The sequence below is a fragment of the Somniosus microcephalus genome, unplaced genomic scaffold, assembly GCF_052327205.1.
Source record: "Somniosus microcephalus isolate GS21.2 unplaced genomic scaffold, FLI_Smic_1.0 unresolved_chr2, whole genome shotgun sequence".
NCBI classification, from domain to species: Eukaryota; Metazoa; Chordata; class Chondrichthyes; order Squaliformes; family Somniosidae; genus Somniosus; species Somniosus microcephalus.
The window spans coordinates 48,792,780-48,814,251 of record NW_028225180.1 but is presented as its reverse complement, the minus strand read 5'-3'; the positions used below and the strand labels follow the sequence as shown (position 1 = coordinate 48,814,251).

The following is a 21,472-nucleotide window of genomic DNA, read 5'->3' as shown; positions in this document are numbered from 1 at the left end:
CAGTACATTGTGAGCCTGTCCTCCTCTCCGTGCTGCCCAATTAGTACATTGTGAGCCTGTCCCTCTCTCAGTGCTGCCCAATCAGCATGTTGAGTGTCTGTCCCCCTCTCAGTGCTGCCCAATCAGTGCATTGTCTACCTGTCCCTCTCGGAGGGCTGGTCAATCAGTACATTGGGAGACTGTCCCTCTCTCAGTGCTGCCCAATCAGTACATTGGGAGACTGTCCCTCTCCCAGTGCTGCCCAGTCAGTATATTGTGAGCCTGTTCCCCTCTCAGTGCTGCTCAATCAGTATATTGTGAGCCTGTCCCTCTCTCAGTGCTGCCCAATCAGTACAATTTGAGTCTGACCCTCTGTCAGTGCTGCCCAATCAGTACATTGTGAGGCTGTCCGACTCTCAGTGCTTTCCAATCAGTCAGTACATTGTGAGCCTTTCCCCCACTCAGTGCTGCCCAATCAGTACGTTGAGTGTCTGTCCCCATCTCACTGCTGCCCAATCAGTACGTTGAGTGTCTGTCCCCATCTCAGTGCTGCCCAATCAGTGCATTGTGAGCCTGTCCCGCTCTCAGTGCTGCCCAATCAGTACATTGTGAGTCTGTCCCTCTCTCAGTGCTGCCCAATCAGTACATTGTGAGCCTGTCCCGCTCTCAGTGCTGCCCAATCAGTACATTGTGAGCCTGTCCCTCTCTCAGGGCTGCCCAATCAGTACATTGTGAGCCTGTCCCTCTCCCAGTGCTGCCCAATCAGTACATTGTGAGCCTGTCCCTCTCCCAGTGCTGCCCAATCAGTACATTGTGAGCCTGTCGCTCTCTCATTGCTGCCCAATCAGTACATTCTGAGCCTGTCCCTCTCTCCCTGCTGCCCAGTCAGTACATTGTGAGCCTGTCCCTCTCTCATTGTTGCCCAATCAGTACATTGTGAGCCTGTCCCTCTCCCAGTGCTGCCCAATCAGTACATTGTGAGCCTGTCCCTCTCCCAGTGCTGCCCAATCAGTACATTGTGAGCCTGTCGCTCTCTCATTGCTGCCCAATCAGTACATTCTGAGCCTGTCCCTCTCTCCCTGCTGCCCAGTCAGTACATTGTGAGCCTGTCCCTCTCTCATTGTTGCCCAATCAGTACATTGTGAGCCTGTCTCTATCTCAGTGCTGCCCAATGAGTACATTGTGAGCCTGTCCCTCTCTCAGTGCTGCCCAGTCAGTACATTGTGAGACTGTCCCTCTCTCAGTGCTGCCCAATCAGTATATTGTGAGCCTGTCCCTCTCTCAGTGCTGCTGAATCAGTATATTGTGAGCCTGTCCCTCTCTCAGTGCTGCCCAATCAGTACAATTTGAGTCTGTCCCTCTCTCAGTGTTGCCCAATCAGTCAGTACATTGTGAGCCTGTCCCCCACTCAGTGCTGCCCAATCAGTACGTTGAGTGTCTGTCCCCCTCTCAGTGCTGCCCAATCAGTATATTGTGAGCCTGTCCCTCTCTCAGTGCTGCTGAATCAGTATATTGTGAGCCTGTCCCTCTCTCAGTGCTGCCCAATCAGTACATTGTGAGCCTGTCCGACTCTCAGTGCTTCCCCATCAGTCAGTACATTGTGAGCCTGTCCCCCACTCAGTGCTGCCCAATCAGTACGTTGAGTGTCTGTCCCCCTCTCAGTGCTGCCCAATCACTGCCTTGTCAGCCCGTCCCTCTCTCAGTGCTGGTCAATCAGCACATTGGGAGACAGTCCCTCTCTCAGTGCTGCACAATCAGTACATTGTGAGCCTGTCCCTCTCTCCCTGCTGCCCAATCAGTACATTGTGCTGCACTGAGAGTGGGACAGGATCACGATCAGTACATTGTGAGCCTGTCCCTCTCTCAGGGCTGCCCAATGAGTACATTGTGAGCCTGTCCCTCTCCCAGTGCTGCCCAATCAGTACATTGTGAGCATGCCCCTCATAGGACTGCCCAATCAATACATTGTGAGCCTGTCCCCCTCTCAGTGCTGCTCAATCAGTACAATATGAGCCTGTCCCTCTGTCAGTGCTGCCCAATCTGTACATTGTGAGCCTGTCCCTCTCTCAGTGCTGCCCAATCAGTACATTGTGAGCCTGTCCGACTCTCACTGCTTTCCAATCAGTCAGTACATTGTTAGCCTGTCCCCCACTCAGTGCTGCCCAATTAGTACATTGAGTGTCTGTCCCCATCTCAGTGCTGCCCAATCAGTATATTGGGAGACTGTCCCTCTCTCAGTGCTGCCCAATCAGTACTTTGGGAGTCTGTCCCTCTCTCCCTGCTGCCCAATCAGTACATTGTGAGACTGTCCCGCTCTCAGTGCTGCCCAATCAGTACATTGTGAGTCTGTCCCGCTCTCAGTGCTGCCCAATCAGTACATTGTGAGCCTGTCCCTCTCTCCCTGCTGCCCAATCAGTACATTGTGCAGCACTGAGAGTGGGAAAGGATCACGATCAGTACATTGTGAGCCTGTCCCTCTCCCAGTGCTGCCCAGTCAGTACATTGTGAGCCTGTCCCTTTCTCAGGGCTGCCCAATCAGTACATTGTGAGCCTGTCCCTCTCTCAGTGTTGGTCAGTCAGAATATTGTGAGCCTGTCCCTTTCTCAGGGCTGTCCAATCAGTACATTGTCAGCCTGTTCCTCTCAGTGCTGCCCCATCAGTACATTGTGAGTCTGTCCCTCTCTCAGTGCTGCCCAATCAGTACATTGTGAGCCTGTCCCCCCCTCAGTGCTGCCCAATCATTACATTGTGAGACTGTCTCTATCTCAGTGCTGCTCAATGAGCACATTGTGAGCCTGTCCCCCTCTCAGTGCTGCCCAATCAGTACATTGGGAGATTGTCCCTCTCTCCCTGCTGCCCAATCAGTACATTGTGAGCCTGTCCCTCTCTCAGTGCTGCCCAATCAGTACATTGTGAGCCTGTCCCTCTCGCACTGCTACCCAATCAGTACTTTGAGTTTCTGTCCCCCTCTCAGTGCTGCCCAATCAGTACATTGTGAGCCTGTCTCTCTCTCAGTGCTGCCCAATCAGTACATTGTGAGCCTGTCCGACTCTCAGTTCTTCCCAATCAGTCAGTGCATTGTCAGCCTGTCCCTCTCTCAGTGCTGGTCAATCAGTACATTGTGAGCCTGTCCCTCTCTCCCTGCTGCCCAATCAGAACATTGTGAGCCTGTCCCGCTCTCAGTGCTGCCCAATCAGTACATTGTGAGCCTGTCCCTCTCTCCCTGCTGCCCAATCATTACATTGTGCAGCACTGAGAGTGGGAAAGGATCACGATCAGTACATTGTGAGCCTCTCCCTCTCCCAGTGCTGCCCAGTCAGTGCATTGTGAGCCTGTCCCTCTCTCCCTGCTGCCAATCAGTACAATTTGAGTCTGTCCCTCTCTCCCTGCTGCCAATCAGTACAATTTGAGTCTGTCCCTCTCTCAGTGCTGCCCAATCAGTACATTGTGAGCCTGTCCCTCTCTCCCTGCTGCCCAATCATTACATTGTGCAGCACTGAGAGTGGGAAAGGATCACGATCAGTACATTGTGAGCCTCTCCCTCTCCCAGTGCTGCCCAGTCAGTGCATTGTGAGCCTGTCCCTCTCTCCCTGCTGCCAATCAGTATGTTGAGTGTCTGTCCCCCTCTCAGTGCTGCCCAATCAGTGCATTGTCAACCTGTCCCTCTTTCAGTGCTGTCTAATCAGTACGTTGGGAGACTGTCCCTCTCTCCCTGCTGCCCAATCAGCACATTGTGAGCCTGTTCCTCTACCAGTGCTGCCCAGTCAGTACATTGTGAGCCTGTCCCTCTCTCAGGGCTGCCCAATCAGTACATTGTGAGTCTGTCCCGCTCTCAGTACTGCCAAATCGGTACATTGTGAGCCTGTCCCTCTCTCAGGGCTGCCCAATCAGTATATTGTGAGCCTGTCCCTCTCCTGGTGCTGCCCAATCAGTATATTGTGAGCCTGTCCCTCTCCTGGTGCTGCCCAATCAGTATATTGTGAGCCTGTCCCCCTCTCAGGGCTGCCCAATCAGTATATTGTGAGCCTGTCCCGTTCTCAGTGCTGCCCAATCAGTACATTGTGAGCCTGTCCCTCTCTCAGTGCTGTCCCTCTCTCAGTGCTGCCCAATCAGTACATTGTGAGCCTGTCTCTCTCCCGGTGCTGCCCAATCAGGGCGTTGTGAGCCTGTCCCTCTCTCCCTGCTGCCCAATCAGCACATTGTCAGCCTGTTCCTCTCAGTGCTGCCCCATCAGTACATTGTCAGCCTGTCCCTCTCCCAGTGCTGCCCAGTCAGTATATTGTGAGCCTGTCCCTCTCTCAGGGCTGCCCAATCAGTACATTGTGAGCCTGTCCCTCTCTCAGTGCTGCCCAATCAGTACAATGTGAGCCTGTCCCTCTCTCAGTGCTGCCCAATAAGTATATTGTGAGCCTGTCCCTCTCTCAGTGCTGCCCAATCAGTACAATGTGAGCCTGTCCCTCTCTCAGTGCTGCTCAATCAGTATATTGTGAGCCTGTCCCTCTCTCAGTGCTGCCCAATCAGTACAATTTGAGTCTGTCCCTCTCTCAGTGCTGCCCAATGAGCACATTGTGAGCCTGTTTCTCTCTCAGTGCTGCCCAATCAGTACATTGTGAGCCTGTCCCTCACTCAGTGCTGCCCAATCTGTAGATTGTGAGCCTGTCCCTCTCTCAGTGCTGCCCAATCAGTACATTGTGAGCCTGTCCCAGTCTCCCTGCTGCCCAATCAGTACATTGTGCAGCACTGAGAGTCGGGCAGGATCACGATCAGTACATTGTGAGCCTGTCCCTCTCTCAGGGCTGCCCAATCAGTACATTGTGAGACTGTCCCTCTCTCAGTGCTGCCCAATCAGTACATTGTGAGCCTGTTCCTCTCTCAGAGCTGCCAAATCAGTATATTGTGAGCCTGTCCCGTTCTCAGTGCTGGTCAATCAGTACATTGTGAGCCTGTCCCTCTCTCCCTGCTGCCCAATCAGTACATTGTGTGCCTGTCCCCCTCTCAGTGCTGCCCAATCAGTACATTGGGAGATTGTCCCTCTCTCCCTGCTAGCCAACCAGTACATTGTGAGCCTGTCCCCCTATCAGTGCTGCCCAATCAGTACATTGTGAGCCTGCCCCTCTCTCAGTGCTGCCCAATCAATACATTGGGAGATTGTCCCTCTCTCCCTGCTAGCCAACCAGTACATTGTGAGCCTGTCCCCCTCTCAGTGCTGCCCAATCAGTACATTGGGAGATTGTCCCTCTCTCCCTGCTAGCCAACCAGTACATTGTGAGCCTGTCCCTCTCTCAGTGCTGCCCAATCAGTACATTGTGAGCCTGTCCCTCTCTCAGTGCTGCCCAATCAGTACATTGTGAGCCTGTCCCTCTCTCCCTGCTACCCAATCAGTACATTGTGAGCCTGTCCCCTTCTCAGTGCTGCCCAATAAGTACATTGGGAGATTGTCCCTCTCTCCCTGCTGCCCAATCAGTACGTTGAGTTTCTGTCCACCTCTCAGTGCTGCCCAATCAGTGCATTGTGAGCCTGTCTCTCTCTCAGTGCTGCCCAATCAGTACATTGTGAGCCTGTCTCTCTCCCGGTGCTGCCCAATCAGGACGTTGTGAGCCTGTCCCTCTCTCCCTGCTGACAAATCCGTACATTGTGAGCCTATCCCTCTCAGTGCTGCTCAGTCAGTATATTGCGAGCCTGTCCCTCTCTCAGTGCTGCCCAATCAGTACATTGTGAGCCTGTCCCTCTCTCAGTGCTGCCCAATCAGTACATTGTGAGCCTGTCGATCTCTCACTGCTGCCCAATCAGTACATTGTGAGGCTGTCCCTCTCTCAGTGCTCCCCAACCAGTACATTGTGAGCCTATCCCTCTCTCCCTGCTGCCAATCAGTACATTGTGAGCCTGTTCCTCTCTCAGTGCTGCCCAATCAGTACATTGTGAGCCTGTCCCTCTCGCAGTTCTGCCCAATCAGTACATTGTGAGCTTGTCCCTCTCGCAGTTCTGCCCAATCAGTACATTGTGAGCCTGTCCCTCTCGCAGTTCTGCCCAATCAGTACATTGTGAGCCTGTCCCTCTCTCAGTGCTGTCCAATCAGTACATTGGGAGTCTACCCCTCACTCAATGCTTTCCAATCAGTACATTTTGAGCCTGTCCCTTTCTCAGTGTTGGTCAATCAGTACAAGGGGCCCTGTCCCCCTCTCAGTGCTGCCCAATCAGTATATTGTGAGCCTGTCCCTCTCTCAGTGCTGCCCAATCAGTACATTGTGAGCCTGTCCCTCTCTCAGTGCTGCCCAATCAGTACATTGTGAGCCTGTCCCTCTCTCAGTGCTGCCCAATCAGTACAAGGGGCCCTGTCCCCCTCTCAGTGCTGCCCAATCAGTACATTGTGAGCAAGTCCCTCTCTCAGTGCTGCCCAATCAGTACATTGTGAGCCTGTCCCTCATCAGTGCTGCCCAATCAGTACATGGGGAGCCTGTCCCTCTCTCAGTGCTGCCCAATCAGTATATTGTGAGCCGGTCCCTCTCTCAGTGCTGCCCAATCAGAACATTGGGAGCCTGTCCCTCCCTCAGTGCTCCCCAATCAGTACATTGTGAGGCTGTCCCTCACTCAGTGCTGCCCAATCAGTACATTGTGAACCTGTCCCCCTCTCTGTGCTGCCCAATGAGTACATTGCGAGCCTGTCCCTCTCTCAGTGCTCGTCAATAAGTACATTGTGAGCCTGTCCCTCTCTCAGTGCTGCCCAATCAGTACATTGTGAGCCTGTCCCTCTCTCTGTGCTGTCCAATCAGTACATTGTCAGCCTGTCTCTATCTCAGTGCTGCCCAATCAGTACATTGTGAGCCTTTCCCTCTCTCCCTGCTGCCCAATCAGTACATTGTGAGCCTGTCCCTCTCTCCCTGCTGGCCAATCAGTACATTGTGAGCCTGTCCCTCTCAGTGCTGCCCAATCAGTACATTGTGAGCCTGTCCCTCTCTCAGTGCTGCCCAATCAGTACACTGTGAGCCTGTCCCTCTCAGTGCTGCCCAATCAGTACATTGTGAGCCTGTCCATCTCTCAGTGCTGCCCAGTCAGTACATTGTGAGCCTGTCCCTCTCTCAGTGCCGCCCAATCAGTACATCGTGAGTCTGTCCCTCTCTCCCTGCTGCCCAATCAGTACATCGTGAGTCTGTCCCTCTCTCCCTGCTGCCCAATCAATACGTTGCTGAGTCTGTCCCTCTCTCAGTGCTGGTCAATCAGTAAATTGTGGCCTGTCCCCCTCTGTGTTGCCCAATCAGTACATTGTGATCCTGTCCCTCTCTCAGTGCCGCCCAATCAGTACATCGTGAGTCTGTCCCTCTCTCCCTGCTGCCAAATCAGTACATTGGGAGTCTGTCCCTCTCTCAGTGCTGTCCAATGAGTACATTGTGAGTCTGTCCCTCTCTCAGTGCTGCCCAATAAGTACATTGTGAGCCTGTCCCTCTCTCAGTGCTGCCCAATCAGTACATTGTGAGCCTGTCCCTCTCTCTACTGCCCAATCTTTACATTTGGAGCCTGTCCCCCCCCTCAGTGCTGCCCAATACGTACATTGTGAGCCTGTCCCTCTCTCAGTGGTGGTCAATCAGTACATTGTGAGCCTGTCCCTCTCTCAGTGCTGCCCAATCAGTACATTGTGAGCCTGTCCCTCTCTCCCTGCTGCCCAATCAGTACATTGTGAGCCTGTCCCCCTGTCTGTGCTGCCCAATCAGTACATTGTGAGCCTGTCCCTCTCTCAGTGCTGCCCAATCAATAAATTGTGGGTCTGTCCCTCTCTCAGTGCTGCCCAATAAGTACATTGTGAGCCTGTCCCTCTCAGTGCTGCCCAATCAATACATTGTGGGTCTGTCCCTCTCTCCCTTCTGCCCAATCAGTACACTGTGAGCCTGTCCGTCTCTCAGTGCTGCCCAATAAGTACATTGTGGGCCTGTCCCTCTCTCAGTGCTGCCCAATAAGTACATTGTGGGCCTGTCCCTCTTCAGTGCTGCCCAATAAGTACATTGTGAGCCTGTCCATCTCAGTGCTGCCCAATCAGAACATTGTGAGCCTGTCACTATCTCAGTGCTGCCCAATCAGTACATTGTGAGCCTGTCCCTCTCTCTGCTGCCCAATCAGTACATTTGGAGCCTGTTCCTCTCTCAGAGCTGCCAAATCAGTATATTGTGAGCCTGTTCCTCTCTCAGAGCTGCCAAATCAGTATATTGTGAGCCTGTCCCGTTCTCAGTGCTGGTCAATCAGTACATTGTGAGCCTGTCCCTCTCTCAGTGCTGCCCAATCAGTACATTGTGAGCCTGTCCCTCTCTCAGTGCTGCCCAATCAGTACATTGTGAGCCTGTTCCTCTCTCAGAGCTGCCAAATCAGTATATTGTGAGCCTGTCCCGTTCTCAGTGCTGGTCAATCAGTACATTGTGAGCCTGTCCCTCTCTCCCTGCTGCCCAATCAATACATTGTGTGCCTGTCCCCCTCTCAGTGCTGCCCAATCAGTACATTGGGAGATTGTCCCTCTCTCCCTGCTAGCCAACCAGTACATTGTGAGCCTGTCCCCCTATCAGTGCTGCCCAATCAGTACATTGTGAGCCTGTCCCTCTCTCAGTGCTGCCCAATCAGTATATTGTGAGCCTGTCCCTCTCTCCCTGCTACCCAATCAGTACATTGTGAGCCTGTCCCCTTCTCAGTGCTGCCCAATAAGTACATTGGGAGATTGTCCCTCTCTCCCTGCTGCCCAATCAGTACGTTGAGTTTCTGTCCACCTCTCAGTGCTGCCCAATCAGTGCATTGTGAGCCTGTCTCTCTCTCAGTGCTGCCCAATCAGTGCATTGTGAGCCTGTCTCTCTCTCAGTGCTGCCCAATCAGTGCATTGTGAGCCTGTCTCTCTCCCGGTGCTGCCCAATCAGGACGTTGTGAGCCTGTCCCTCTCTCCCTGCTGACAAATCCGTACATTGTGAGCCTATCCCTCTCAGTGCTGCTCAGTCAGTATATTGCGAGCCTGTCCCTCTCTCAGTGCTGCCCAATCAGTACATTGTGAGCCTGTCCCTCTCTCTGTGCTGTCCAATCAGTACATTGTCAGCCTGTCTCTATCTCAGTGCTGCCCAATCAGTACATTGTGAGCCTTTCCCTCTCTCCCTGCTGCCCAATCAGTACATTGTGAGCCTGTCCCTCTCTCAGTACTGCCCAATCAGTACATTGTGAGCCTGTCCCCCTCTCAGTGCTGCACAATCAGTACATTGTGAGCCTGTCCCTCTCTCAGTGCTGGTCAATCAGTAAATTGTGGCCTGTCCCTCTCTCAGTGTTGCCCAGTCAGTACATTGTGATCCTGTCCCTCTCTCAGTGGCGCCCAATCAGTACATCGTGAGTCTGTCCCTCTCTCCCTGCTGCCCAATCAGTACATTGGGAGTCTGTCCCTCTCTCAGTGCTGTCCAATGAGTACATTGTGAGTCTGTCCCTCTCTCAGTGCTGCCCAATAAGTACATTGTGAGCCTGTCCCTCTCTCAGTGCTGCCCAATCAGTACATTGTGAGCCTGTCCCTCTCTCTACTGCCCAATCTTTACATTTGGAGCCTGTCCCCCCCTCAGTGCTGCCCAAACAGGACATTGTGAGCCTGTCTCTATCTCAGTGGTGGTCAATCAGTACATTGGGAGTCTGTCCCTCTCTCAGTGCTGCCCAATGAGCACATTTGAGCCTGTCCCTCTCTCCCTGCTGCCCAATCAGTACATTGTGAGCCTGTCCCTCTCTCAGTGCTGGTCAATCAGTACATTGTGAGCCTGTCCCTCTCTCCCTGCTGCCCAATCAGTACATTGTGAGCCTGTCCCTCTCTCTGTGCTGCCCAATCAGTACATTGTGGGCCTGTCCCCCTCTCAGTGCTGCCTAATCAGTACATTGTGAGCCTGTCCCTCTCTCTGTGCTGCCCAATCAGTACATTGTGGGCCTGTCCCCCTCTCAGTGCTGCCTAATCAGTACATTGTGAGCCTGTCCCTCTCTCTGTGCTGCCCAATCAGTACATTGTGGGCCTGTCCCCCTCTCAGTGCTGCCTAATCAGTACATTGAGAGCCTGTTCCTCTCTCAGTGCTGCCCAATCAATATATTGTGGGCCTGTCCCTCTCTCAGTGCTGCCCAATCAATAAATTGTGGGTCTGTCCCTCTCTCAGTGCTGCCCAATAAGTACATTGTGAGCCTGTCCCTCTCAGTGCTGCCCAATCAATACATTGTGGGTCTGTCCCTCTCTCCCTTCTGCCCAATCAGTACACTGTGAGCCTGTCCGTCTCTCAGTGCTGCCCAATAAGTACATTGTGGGCCTGTCCCTCTTCAGTGCTGCCCAATAAGTACATTGTGAGCCTGTCCGTCTCAGTGCTGCCCAATCAGAACATTGTGAGCCTGTCACTATCTCAGTGCTGCCCAATCAGTAGATTGTGAGCCTGTCACTATCTCAGTGCTGCCCAATCAGTACATTGTGAGCCTGTCCCTCTCTCTGCTGCCCAATCAGTATATTTGGAGCCTGTCCCTCTCTCAGTGCTGCCCAAACAGTACATTGTGAGCCTGTCCCCCTCTCAGTGCTGCTCAATCAGTACATTGTGAGCCTGTCCCTCTCTCAGTGCTGCCCAAACAGTACATTGTGAGCCTGTCCCTCTCTCAGTGCTGCCCAATCAGTACATTGGGAGATTGTCCCTCTCCCTGCTGCCCAATCAGTACGTTGAGTTTCTGTCCCCCTCTCAATGCTGCCCAATCAGTACATTGTGAGCCTGTCTCTCTCTCAGTGCTGCCCAATCAGTACATTGTGAACCTGTCCATCTCTCAGTGCTGGTCAATCAGTACATTGTGAGCCAGTCCCTCTCTCAGTGCTGCCCAATCAGTACATTGTGAGCCTGTCCCTCTCCCGGTACTGCCCAATCAGGACGTTGTGAGCCTGTCCCTCTCTCCCTGCTGCCCAATCAGTATATTGTGAGCCTGTCCCTCTCTCAGTGCTGCCCAATCAGTACATTGTGAGCCTGTCCCTCTCTCAGTGCTGCCCAATCAGTACATTGTGAGCCTGTCGATCTCTCAGTGCTGCCCAATCAGTACATTGTGAGGCTGTCCCTCTCTCAGTGCTCCCCAATCAGTACATTGTGAGCCTGTCCCTCTCCCTGTGCTGCCCAATCAGTAAATTGTGAGCATGTCCCTCTCTCAGTGCTGCCCAATCAGTACATTGTGAGCCTGTCGATCTCTCAGTGCTGCCCAATCAGTACATTGTGAGCCTGTCGATCTCTCAGTGCTGCCCAATCAGTACATTGTGAGCCTGTCGATCTCTCAGTGCTGCCCAATCAGTACATTGTGAGCCTGTCGATCTCTCAGTGCTGCCCAATCAGTACATTGTGAGCCTGTCGATCTCTCAGTGCTGCCCAATCAGTACATTGTGAGGCTGTCCCTCTCTCAGTGCTCCCCAATCAGTACATTGTGAGCCTGTCCCTCTCCCTGTGCTGCCCAATCAGTAAATTGTGAGCATGTCCCTCTCTCAGTGCTGCCCAATCAGTACATTGTGAGCCTGTCCCTCTCTCAGTGCTGCCCAATCACTATATTGTGAGCCTGTCCCTCTCTCTACTGCCCAATCATTACATTTGGAGCCTGTCCCCCTCTCTGTGCTGCCCAAACAAGACATTGTGAGCCTGTCTCTATCTCAGTGCTGCCCAATGAGCACATTTGAGCCTGCCCCTCTCTCCCTGCTGCCCAATCAGTACATTGTGAGCCTGTCCCTCTCTCAGTGGTGGTGAATCGGTACATTGTGAGCCTGTCCCTCTCTCAGTGCTGCCCAATCAGTACATTGTGAGCCTGTCCCTCTCTCAGTGCTGCCCAATCAGTACATTGTGAGCCTGTCCCTCTCTCCCTGCTGCCCAAACAGGACATTGTGAGCCTGTCCCTCACTCAGTGCTGCCCAATCAGTACATTGTGAGCCTGTCCCTCTCTCCCTGCTGCCTAATCAGTACATTGTGAGCCTGTCCCTCTCTCAGTGCTGCCCAATCAGTACATTGTGAGCCTGTCCCTCTCTCAGTGCTGCCCAATCAGTACATTGTGAGCCTGTCCCTCTCTCCCTGCTGCCTAATCAGTACATTGTGAGCCTGTCCCTCTCTCAGTGCTGCCCAATCAGTACATTGTGAGCCTGTCCCTCTCTCAGTGCTGCCCAATCAGTACATTGTGAGCCTGTCCCTCTCTCAGTGCTGCCCAATCAGTACATTGTGAGCCTGTCCCTCTCTCAGTGCTGCCCAATTAGTACATTGTGAGCCTGTCCCACTCTCAGTGCTGCCCAATCAGTACGTTGTGAGTCTGTCCCTCTCAGTGCTGCCCAGTCAGTACATTGTGAGCCTGTCCCTCTCTCAGTGCTGCCCAATCAGTACATTGTGAGCCTGCCCCCCTCTCAGTGCTGCCCAGTCAGTACATTGGGAGCCTGTCCCTCTCTCAGTGCTGCCCAATCAGTACATCGTGTGTCTGTCCCTCTCTCAGTACTGCCCTATCAGTACATTGTGAGCCTGTCCCTCTCTCAGTGCTGCCCAATCAGTACATTGTGAGCCTGTCCCTCTCTCTGTGCTGCCCAATCAGTACATTGTGAGCCTGTCCCTCTCTCAGTGCTGCCCAATCAGTACATTGTGAGCCTGTCCCTCCCTCAATGCTGCCCAATTCCCCATTTGCTATTTGGATAAAATCTCAGCTCTGCTGGGTGGGAGGTTCAATCATTTATCCATTATAACCACTACAGCCATGTAACCAGAATCACCTGTGGATTTGTACTGAGATGTCTGCAGTACATTGTGCGACAGATATTATTCACCATCAGAGGGAACACTTCACCTTCACCCAGCTCGCAATGTTAACTAAATATTAATGCCCCATGTAGATTTGAAACTGCTCAGAAACTTACTGTCAACCAAAATTCTCATGAAATGTTTTGGGTTTGGTTTTCTAACTGTCAACGATTACAATTTCTAAATTTCGAAATAGTTCATGTTACATTTACTGGAATCTGAAATGCAGTATATCGAAGCTTTCTTTGACAATATAACTAACATTGAAACCACTTTCTGCCTGTTCTAATTGAAGATGTTCAACAGAAACACAAGGAAACACTCCGGGAACAAACTGAAACACTGAGAGTGAACACTATGTTCTAATAAAGGAGAAGGTTAAGATTTTCCAGCTGCTTGATCGATACGCTGAGCTAACGGTCATTTCTACTGTTCGAGATCGGACACTTGTAGAACAGGAACTGCTGGCAAGAAGCCGAGACCATGAAGAGTGGAGAGAGAAACATCTCTGGCGAGAGCTGGAAAAAATCCGAACTGATCAATTGTTCCAGAGCAGTTTTTCCCAGAGAAAACACAAATCTGGGAGTTCAGCAGCAGTGAGCGGAGTTCCGGGGATTGGAAGAACAACAATGGTACAAAAGATTGTTCATGACTGGGCCACTGGGAAAATATTCCCACACTTTCAATTTGTTTTAAGCTTTAAATTCCGGGATTTGAACGCTATTAACTGCAGAATAAACCTGAGGAATCTGATACTGGATCTGTATCCTTATTTTGGGAATACTCTGGCAGAGCTGTGGAAGAACCCAGGCGGATTGCTGTTCATTTTCGATGGTTTGGAAGAATTCAAGGACAGGATCGATTTTGCTGACAATCAGAGAAATACAGAACTTCAGCACATGTGCACAGATCCCGAAGACTGGTGTGAAGTGTCTGACATTGTGTACAGTTTAATACAGCACAAGCTGCTCCCAGGATGTTCAGTGCTAGTGACCAGCCGCCCCACTGCATTACATTTATTGGAAAAGGCTGAGATCAGTGTCTGGGCTGAAATCCTGGGGTTTGTTGGTGAAGAACGGAAGGAATATTTCAACAAATTTTTCGAAGATCAGACCGTGGCAGCAGCTGTTTTCAAACATGTGGAGGAGAACGAGATCCTGTACACCATGTGCTACAACCCTTCCTACTGCTGGATCCTCGGTCTGGCACTGGGTCCCTTCTTTACACAAAGAGACAGGAAACAGCAGCAAGTTCCCAAGACCATCACCCAACTATATTCCTACTATATCTACAACATTCTGAAAAACCATGGCCGAGAGATTGAAAGCCCCCGTGATGTGTTGCTGAAGCTTGGTGAGATGGCCTTTACAGGGGTCTCCGAGAAGAAGATTGTGTTTAGAACTGGAGATTTGATCAAGTACAATCTGCAACCTTTCCAGTTCCTGTCTGGGTTCATGATGGAACTTTTGGAGAGAGACGATTCTGCCCAGAGCGTGGTGTACGCATTCCCGCACCTCACCATCCAAGAATTTGTAGCTGCACTCGCACAATTCCTGACTCCAGATCCCGGGGACATCCTGAAACTCCTCAGAGAATCACACAGCAAGGAAGATGGGCGATTTGAGATATTTCTCCGTTTGTTGCTGGTCTCTCCTCCCCACAGGCAGCTCGGCCCCTGGAGGAGTTTCTGGGTCGATTTCTTCATCAAACCACCTGCCAAGTGATTGATTGGGTGAAGGAGAAGATTGAAGGACAGATTGGGAGCACAGGGAGTGAAACTGGTAAAAGGAACCTCCTGAACACATTCCACTACCTTTTTGAGTCTCAGAATAAAGGACTCGCTCGGATCACAGTGGGATCTGTGAAAACACTTACATTTAGTGGATTGAGATTGAACCCGATTGGATGTGCGGTCCTGTATCACGTCATTGGACACTGTGATACAATAAAAGAACTCGATCTCGAGGGCTGCTCCATTCAGTGTGAAGGACTCCAGCGGCTGGGGCCCGTACTGCCCAAATGCCGGGTGTTGAGGTAACTGTTTATTTGTCTCTAACTGTTGGGCGAATTGTAGAACAGTCACGGATTGTGTTGTTGCTCCGTAATGAAGGGAAACAAACAGTTCAGTTAAACCAGAGAGAAGCAGATTAAACACAAATATGACCAATAATAATAGGATCAGTCAGTAATTCCCTAAGGACTGGAGAATCTAGAACGGATCCTTGTGAACAAGTAGTGATTTTACAGTCTTTATCGGATCAGGAAATACAGGTCACTGAGAGTCTGATAATTAAATTACAATAAATCATGTTTAACAAGGCTAAACAGTGGAAGATAAACATTAAATATAATCCGGCAGTAAAGTTAACATTAATTTAATATATTTTCCACATCCACCATTTCAACTGCAAACAGGAGAGAATCCCGAGTTTAAATCATTAACAGTTCGATATTTACTCCAATACCGTGCAGGGTGTGTCTTGTCGAGGGGTTAGTTTCCTGGATTGGGAATATTGGGGAATCGGGGAATTTTTCAGCTGTAAATGTTTACTCAATGATCAGGACTGTGTATATTTGTAAAGATTGATGTTCAGGATCTTTAATCTGCTGGTAAAAAGTTTCCAATCTATCGGGTTGTGGGGTATGAACCCCAAAGTACATACACACACTGGCCAGTGGTGGGGCCTCACACACAGCGGGCGGCTCCTGGGTAAACTGGGGGCAGTGAACCCGCAAATTCCCCATAAACTGCACCCTGTGTGTGAGGCCCCGCTCGGGGAGGGAACTTCTGAAGATTCCCCAAAGACTGTCGGGCCAGTTGCACCTGAAATAAATGTAGAAACATTTTAACGAGGAATATAGTAAAAGACTCCCCTCCCCTATAAAGTAGGAGCTCAGGGACATTTAAAACTTGTAACGGGACAGAATAAACTCTGTTGCTATTAACAAATATTCACTAAGTCCTCTGACTCCCACAGCTACCTGTAATACATTTCCTCCCATCTCGCTTCCTGTAAGGACGCTGGTGCATTCTCCCAGTTTTTCTGTCTCTGCCGCATCTGCTCTGATGATGCCACCTTCCATACTAGTGCTTCCGACATGTCTTCCTTTTTCTTCAACCGAGGATTCCCCTCTACCATGGTTGAAATGACTCTTGACTGTGTCCATTCTATTGCCCGCACTTCTGCTCTCACCCCTTCCCCTCCCCACTGGAAGCAGGATAGGGTTCCCCTTGTCCTCACCTTTCAACCCCCCCATCCTCCGTATTCAACAGATCATCCTCCACCATTTCCGCCACGTCCAGCGTGATCCCACCACCAAACACATCTTCCCCTCAACTCCCCTTTCAGTATTGGGGAGACCAAATGCAGATTGGGTGACCGCTTTGTGGAACACTTCTGTTTAGTCCAAAAGTGTGACCCCGAGCTTCTGGTCGCCAATCACTTTAATTCTCTGCTCCACTCCCACTCTGATCTCTCCGTTCTCGGCCTCTTACAGTCTTCCAACAAAGTACTACATAAGACCGAGGAACAGCACCTCATTTTTCAATTAGGCACTCTGCAGCCTTCTGGACTCAACATCGAGTTCAACAATTTCAGGCAATAAATTCGGCCCCTATTTTATTTTATTCATTATTGTTTTTCCTGCTCCCTTTTTTTTCTCTCGCATGACAGCTGATGATGATTCTTCCATTGCCATTCACACCTCAGCTAGATTCAACTTTTGTTATTAACTTGTCCCATGACCATCACGTTTTGATTGCACCATCATCCCTTTGGTCTTTTAATCTCTCCTGTCTTCCGCCCTATCACAGACTTTCTCTTTTATTCTTTCCGCCACTCTCCCCAACCCCCCCCCCACCTTTCCCTGCCCCGACACTTGCTTAAAAATCTGTTACATCTGTAACTTTTTCAGGTTCTGACAAAGGGTCCTCGACCTGAAACATTAACTCTGTTTCTCTCTCTATAGATGCTGCCTGACCTGCTGGGTATTTCCAGCATTTTCTGTTTTTATTTCAGTATAAATTCTCCTTGGGGGATTTTACAGCAGCAGTTAGCGTTTCACAATATAACTCACCCCGAGATATTATACAGATTAATAAAATGGACAGAGTATAAAGTGCAGGGAACCACCGCTTTATCATTTAATTCTGGGAAAATTACCCCATTCCCATAAAATTCTGGATTTAAGGAGCAGCAGAAATGAGGCAAGTTTCTCCAAACATGACGGAGCCGGTCACTGAGCTCCAGGAGGATAATTCTGATCATCAGGGAATGAGACCGGACTAAGGGACATTTAGAGATGTCACACAGACAGCACTTTCTTTAATAAATACATTTACTGACCGTCGCTGAATATATGGGGAGTTGGACAGAGTGAGATTAATTCCCAGTGACAGGAATAGGGGTGAATTTCGCATAGGTTCAGCGGGCGTGGTTGATAGCAGGTTGGGTGGGAAACTGGAATTTACCTCAGGGGGTCGGGACCCCGCTGTCAACCTGCTGCCATGCGCCTTTCCCAAATGTCAGGTCTGTCAGTGCTGAGCAGACCCGACGTGCAGCGGCGTGGGAGGCAATTCAGGTCGTTATGACCTTTGTTAACAAAGGATTAACAACTATTTTCAGCTCACCTTCAGAGTTTACCAGGTCGCCCCCGTGGTCCACGCTGCTCGGGGATCACGGCAGGTAAGCAGGGCGGGCGTTGAATGGCCATGATAACATCTCATTACTTGACAGCTGGAAATGTGCTATAAAAGCTCCCATCTCACAGCTGTTAACTTTCCAAGCTCAAAAGCTGCTCCTTACTGCATTTGGAACACAGATTGAGCTTTATGCAGGTTGCAAGTGTTTGTAGCAAACTCTCTATCCATTGTCCCCTCAATGGAACAACCTCTCTCACCATTAACAGATTACTTCTGTCATCTCAAGGTCACCTGCCAACTATTACATCAGCATGTGTATGGTTTATACTTTCTCACCTTGGGCCTCAAAGTCCCACCACCATCAGCCCCAACACCAGCAGCACCAGGCACACCAGCAGCACCAACAACAGCACCAACCTGTTCCGCAACTCCTGATGCTGCACAGCAGAGAGGGCATCAACACCAAAACACATTGCCGACCGGGACGCCAGAGATGGCCTCACCATGGTCAGATTTACTTCACTTGACACTGCACGCCCTGGATGCCACATGATGCACCAGGTTGGCACCGATCCCAGCCACACCTGACCTGCCACGGATCCCGGCCGCTCCCGACCCAGGTGGAAATCGCGAGGGGAAACCGGGTTATTAATGTCCTGAAGTACTCTCGATGATTGCTGTAATATCCGAGAGAGAGAAATATATCAGTTTGTTTCTCTCTCTCTGTTTGTGTTTAGACTGGCGAACAATGAACTGGGCGATTCAGGAGTGAAACTACTGTCTGCGGCTCTGAGGAACCCGGACTGTAAAATACAGGAGCTGCAGTAAGTACCAGACTGTGTGAGATTGTGTTTATAATAATTGGATGTCTGACACTGTACATTATTATTAGTATCAGTAATAGTGTTATTAATAAACACTGGGGATTTAGTCTGATTCCTGTCATTTCTCTCTCTTATCCCAGTCTACGGGCTGTAGGTCTCACAGCTTCTTGTGCTGAGAATCTCGCCTCCGCTCTCAGTACAAACCAGTCACTGACCGTTATGAACCTGAGTCACAATAAACTGGGAGAGTCAGGAGTGAAAGTACTGTCTGTGGCTCTGAGGAACCCGGACTGTAAAATACAGAAACTGGAGTAAGTACCAGACTGTGTGAGACTGTGTTTATAATAACTGTAAATAATTATCAGTAATAGTGTTATTGATAAACACAGAGTAATAATTTACTCTGATTCCTCTTATTTCTCTCTCTGATCCCCAGGCTGGAGGCTGTCGGTCTCAGTTTCTTGTGCCGAGGATCTCGCCTCTGCTCTCAGTACAAACCGGTCACTGACGGATCTGAACCTGGGTAATAATAAACTGGGAGATTCAGGAGTGAAACTACTGTCTGCAGCTCTGAAGAACCCGGATTGTAAAATACAGAAACTGTGGTAAGTACCAGATTGTGAGAGAGTGTGTTTATAATAACTGGATGTAAAACACTGTACTTTATTATTATCAGTAACAGTGTTATTAATAAACACTGGGGATTTACTCTGATTCCTGTTATCTCTCTCTCGCTGACCTCAGGCTGCGTGCTGTCGATCTCACCGATTCTTGTGCTGAGGATCTCGCCTCCGCTCTCAGTACAAACCGGTCATTGACGGTTCTGAACCTGAGTTATACCTCCTTCACAGACCGATCCGTCCCCGCTCTCCGCCACCTCATACAGACCTGCGGGAGTCTGGAACAGATCTGGTGAGTGTTTGTGTTAATGTTCAATGTAATAAATCTAATATAGATAGGATTCAGTCACTGTTAAAGGCGTTATTTGTCTGTAATTACTATTGAAATATTAACCCCAGTCTCCCTTTTATTTACACTGTTGTTCAATCTGTTTATTTCCGTTTGATCTTTAATCTGTTTCAGGCTGTGGGCGAATCAGTTCAGTTCAAATGGAAAGAGACTCCTGAAGTCGCTGCAGGAATCCAGACCCGGAATGAATGTGACAGTGTGAACATTTCAATTGATGACGTCACTGCTCTCATTATTTGACCATTTTTGGCCGATGATTTGATTTTAATTTAATTTAAGGGTTCCCAGCTCGAGCTGAGCGCGGTTCATCTCCCATTGTGAGGTCAGTGGCCCAGCCACAGGGTCCCAAGACTCAGCCGCCCATCCCCACAGCACTGCTTCTACAGGATATCCGGGGCTGAATGTTCCCCAATGGGGCACTGGGGAAATGCACAGACAGGAAGGGCCCAGGGTGGGGCTCAGACTGTGCTGCAGTGGGACACTGACAATTGCACTCAGTATTCCTGGGTGTCTCTCCCTTCCTTCCTTCTTACTTCTTAGGCAGTCCCTCGGAACCAAGGATGACATGCTTCCACTTTAAAAATGAGCTCCCATGTGACTGATTAGTCCAATGCGGGTCCTACAGTCTCTGTCACAGGTGGGGCAGACCGTGGTTGAAGGGGCGGGTGGGTGGGGTGCTTGGGTTGACGTGTGCTCCTTGCGCTGCCTGCGCTTGGCTTCCGCTTGCTCCCGACGAAGAGACTCGAGTTATTCGGCGCCTTCCTGGATGCTTCTCCTCCTCTTTGTGCGGTCTTGGGCCAGGGATTCCCAGGTGTCGGTGGGGATGTTACACTTTTTCAAGGAGGCTTTGAGGATGTCCTTGAACCGTTTCCTCTGCCCACCTGGGGCTCTCTTGCCGTGCCGGAGCTCCGAGTAGAGCGCTTGTTTTGGGAATCTCGTATCGGGCATGCGGACAATGTGACCCATCCATCGGGGCTGATTGAGCATGGTCAGAGCTTCGATGCTGGGGATGTTGGCCTGAGCAAGAACACTGACGTTGGTGCGCCTATCCTGCCAATGGATTTGCAGGATCTTGTGGAGGCAGCGTTGGTGGTACCTCTCCAGTGCTTTGAGGTGCCTGCTGTACATGGTCCAGGGTGTCTCTCCCAGTGTGAAGTCGGACTCCATAACAAGTGAAATAAAAACAGAAAATGCTGGAGATACTCAACAAGTCAGGCAGCATCTGTGAAGAGAGAAACAGAGTTAACATTTCAGGTCGATGACCTTTCATCAGAACTGGAAAACAGCAGGAAATGGAAGAGATTTTCAACAAGTTCAGGGACTGGGAAAGGGGGGGGGATGAAAGAACAAAAGGGAAGGTCTGTGATAGCATAGAAGGCAGGAGAGGTTAAGAGTCATTAAGTGATATTCAAGACAAAAGGAGATGGTAATGGGACAGGTTAAGAAACAAGGGATGGTTCTAGATGAACTGTAAATTGCGCTGGCAGAATGAACGACAGTTGCCATGTGGGAGAGAAGAAAAAAAGACACAGTCAAATAGTGTGAATGAGAAATATATATATGATCGGGACTGAGGTTATGATCTGAAATTGTTGAACTCTATGTTGAGTCCAGAATGATGTAAAGTGCCTAATCGAAAGATGAGGTGCTGTTCCTCGAACTTACGCTGAGCTTCCATGGAACAATGAAAGAGGCCGAGGATGCTGAGGTCTGAGTGGGAGTGGAGCGAAGAATTAAAGTGACAGGCGACAGGAAGCTCGGGGGTCCCCCTTACGGACTGAACGGAGGTGTTCTGCAAAGCGTTCACCCAATCTGCGTTTGGTCTCCCCAATGTAGAGGAGACAACATCGTGAGCAGTGAATGCAGTATAATAAATTGCAAGAAGTACAAGTAAATCGCTGTTTCACCTGGAAGGAGTGCTTGGTGCCCTGGACAGTTGGACGTGGGGAGGTATAAGGGTATGTATTGCATCTCATGTGCTTGCACGTGAAGGTGCCGGGCGAAGGGGAAGGGGTGTTGGGGCGTTAGATGAGTGGACCAGGGTGTCACAGAGGGAGCGGTCCCCTCAGAATGCTGAAAGGGGAGGGGAGCGAAAGATGTGTTTGGTGGTGTGATCAAGCTGGAGGTGGTGGGAATGGAGGAGGATGATCCGTTGAATGTAAAAGCTGGTGGTGTGAAAGGGGAAGACAGGGGAACTCTATCGTGGTTCCGTGATGGAGGGGCCGGGGTGAAGGCAGAAGTGCGGGAGATAGAACGGACACAGTCAAGGGCCGTGTCAAACATAGTGTCCCTGTGTA

General features: G+C 50.4%; 1 protein-coding gene across 1 annotated transcript in view; it reads left to right on the top strand.

The window, feature by feature from the left end:
- Positions 1-19,828, top strand: part of LOC147092611 (NACHT, LRR and PYD domains-containing protein 12-like) — a 52,638-nt gene extending 32,810 nt beyond the window's left edge. The window contains 8 exon segments of the mRNA XM_085975966.1: positions 13,036-13,097; positions 13,100-14,372; positions 14,375-14,774; positions 18,120-18,206; positions 18,347-18,517; positions 18,650-18,811; positions 18,951-19,118; positions 19,290-19,828. Of these exon segments, the coding sequence (XP_085832092.1) occupies positions 13,036-13,097; positions 13,100-14,372; positions 14,375-14,774; positions 18,120-18,206; positions 18,347-18,517; positions 18,650-18,811; positions 18,951-19,118; positions 19,290-19,377 (2,411 nt within the window). The 3' untranslated portion in view covers positions 19,378-19,828.
- The last annotated feature ends 1,644 nt before the right edge of the window (positions 19,829-21,472 follow it).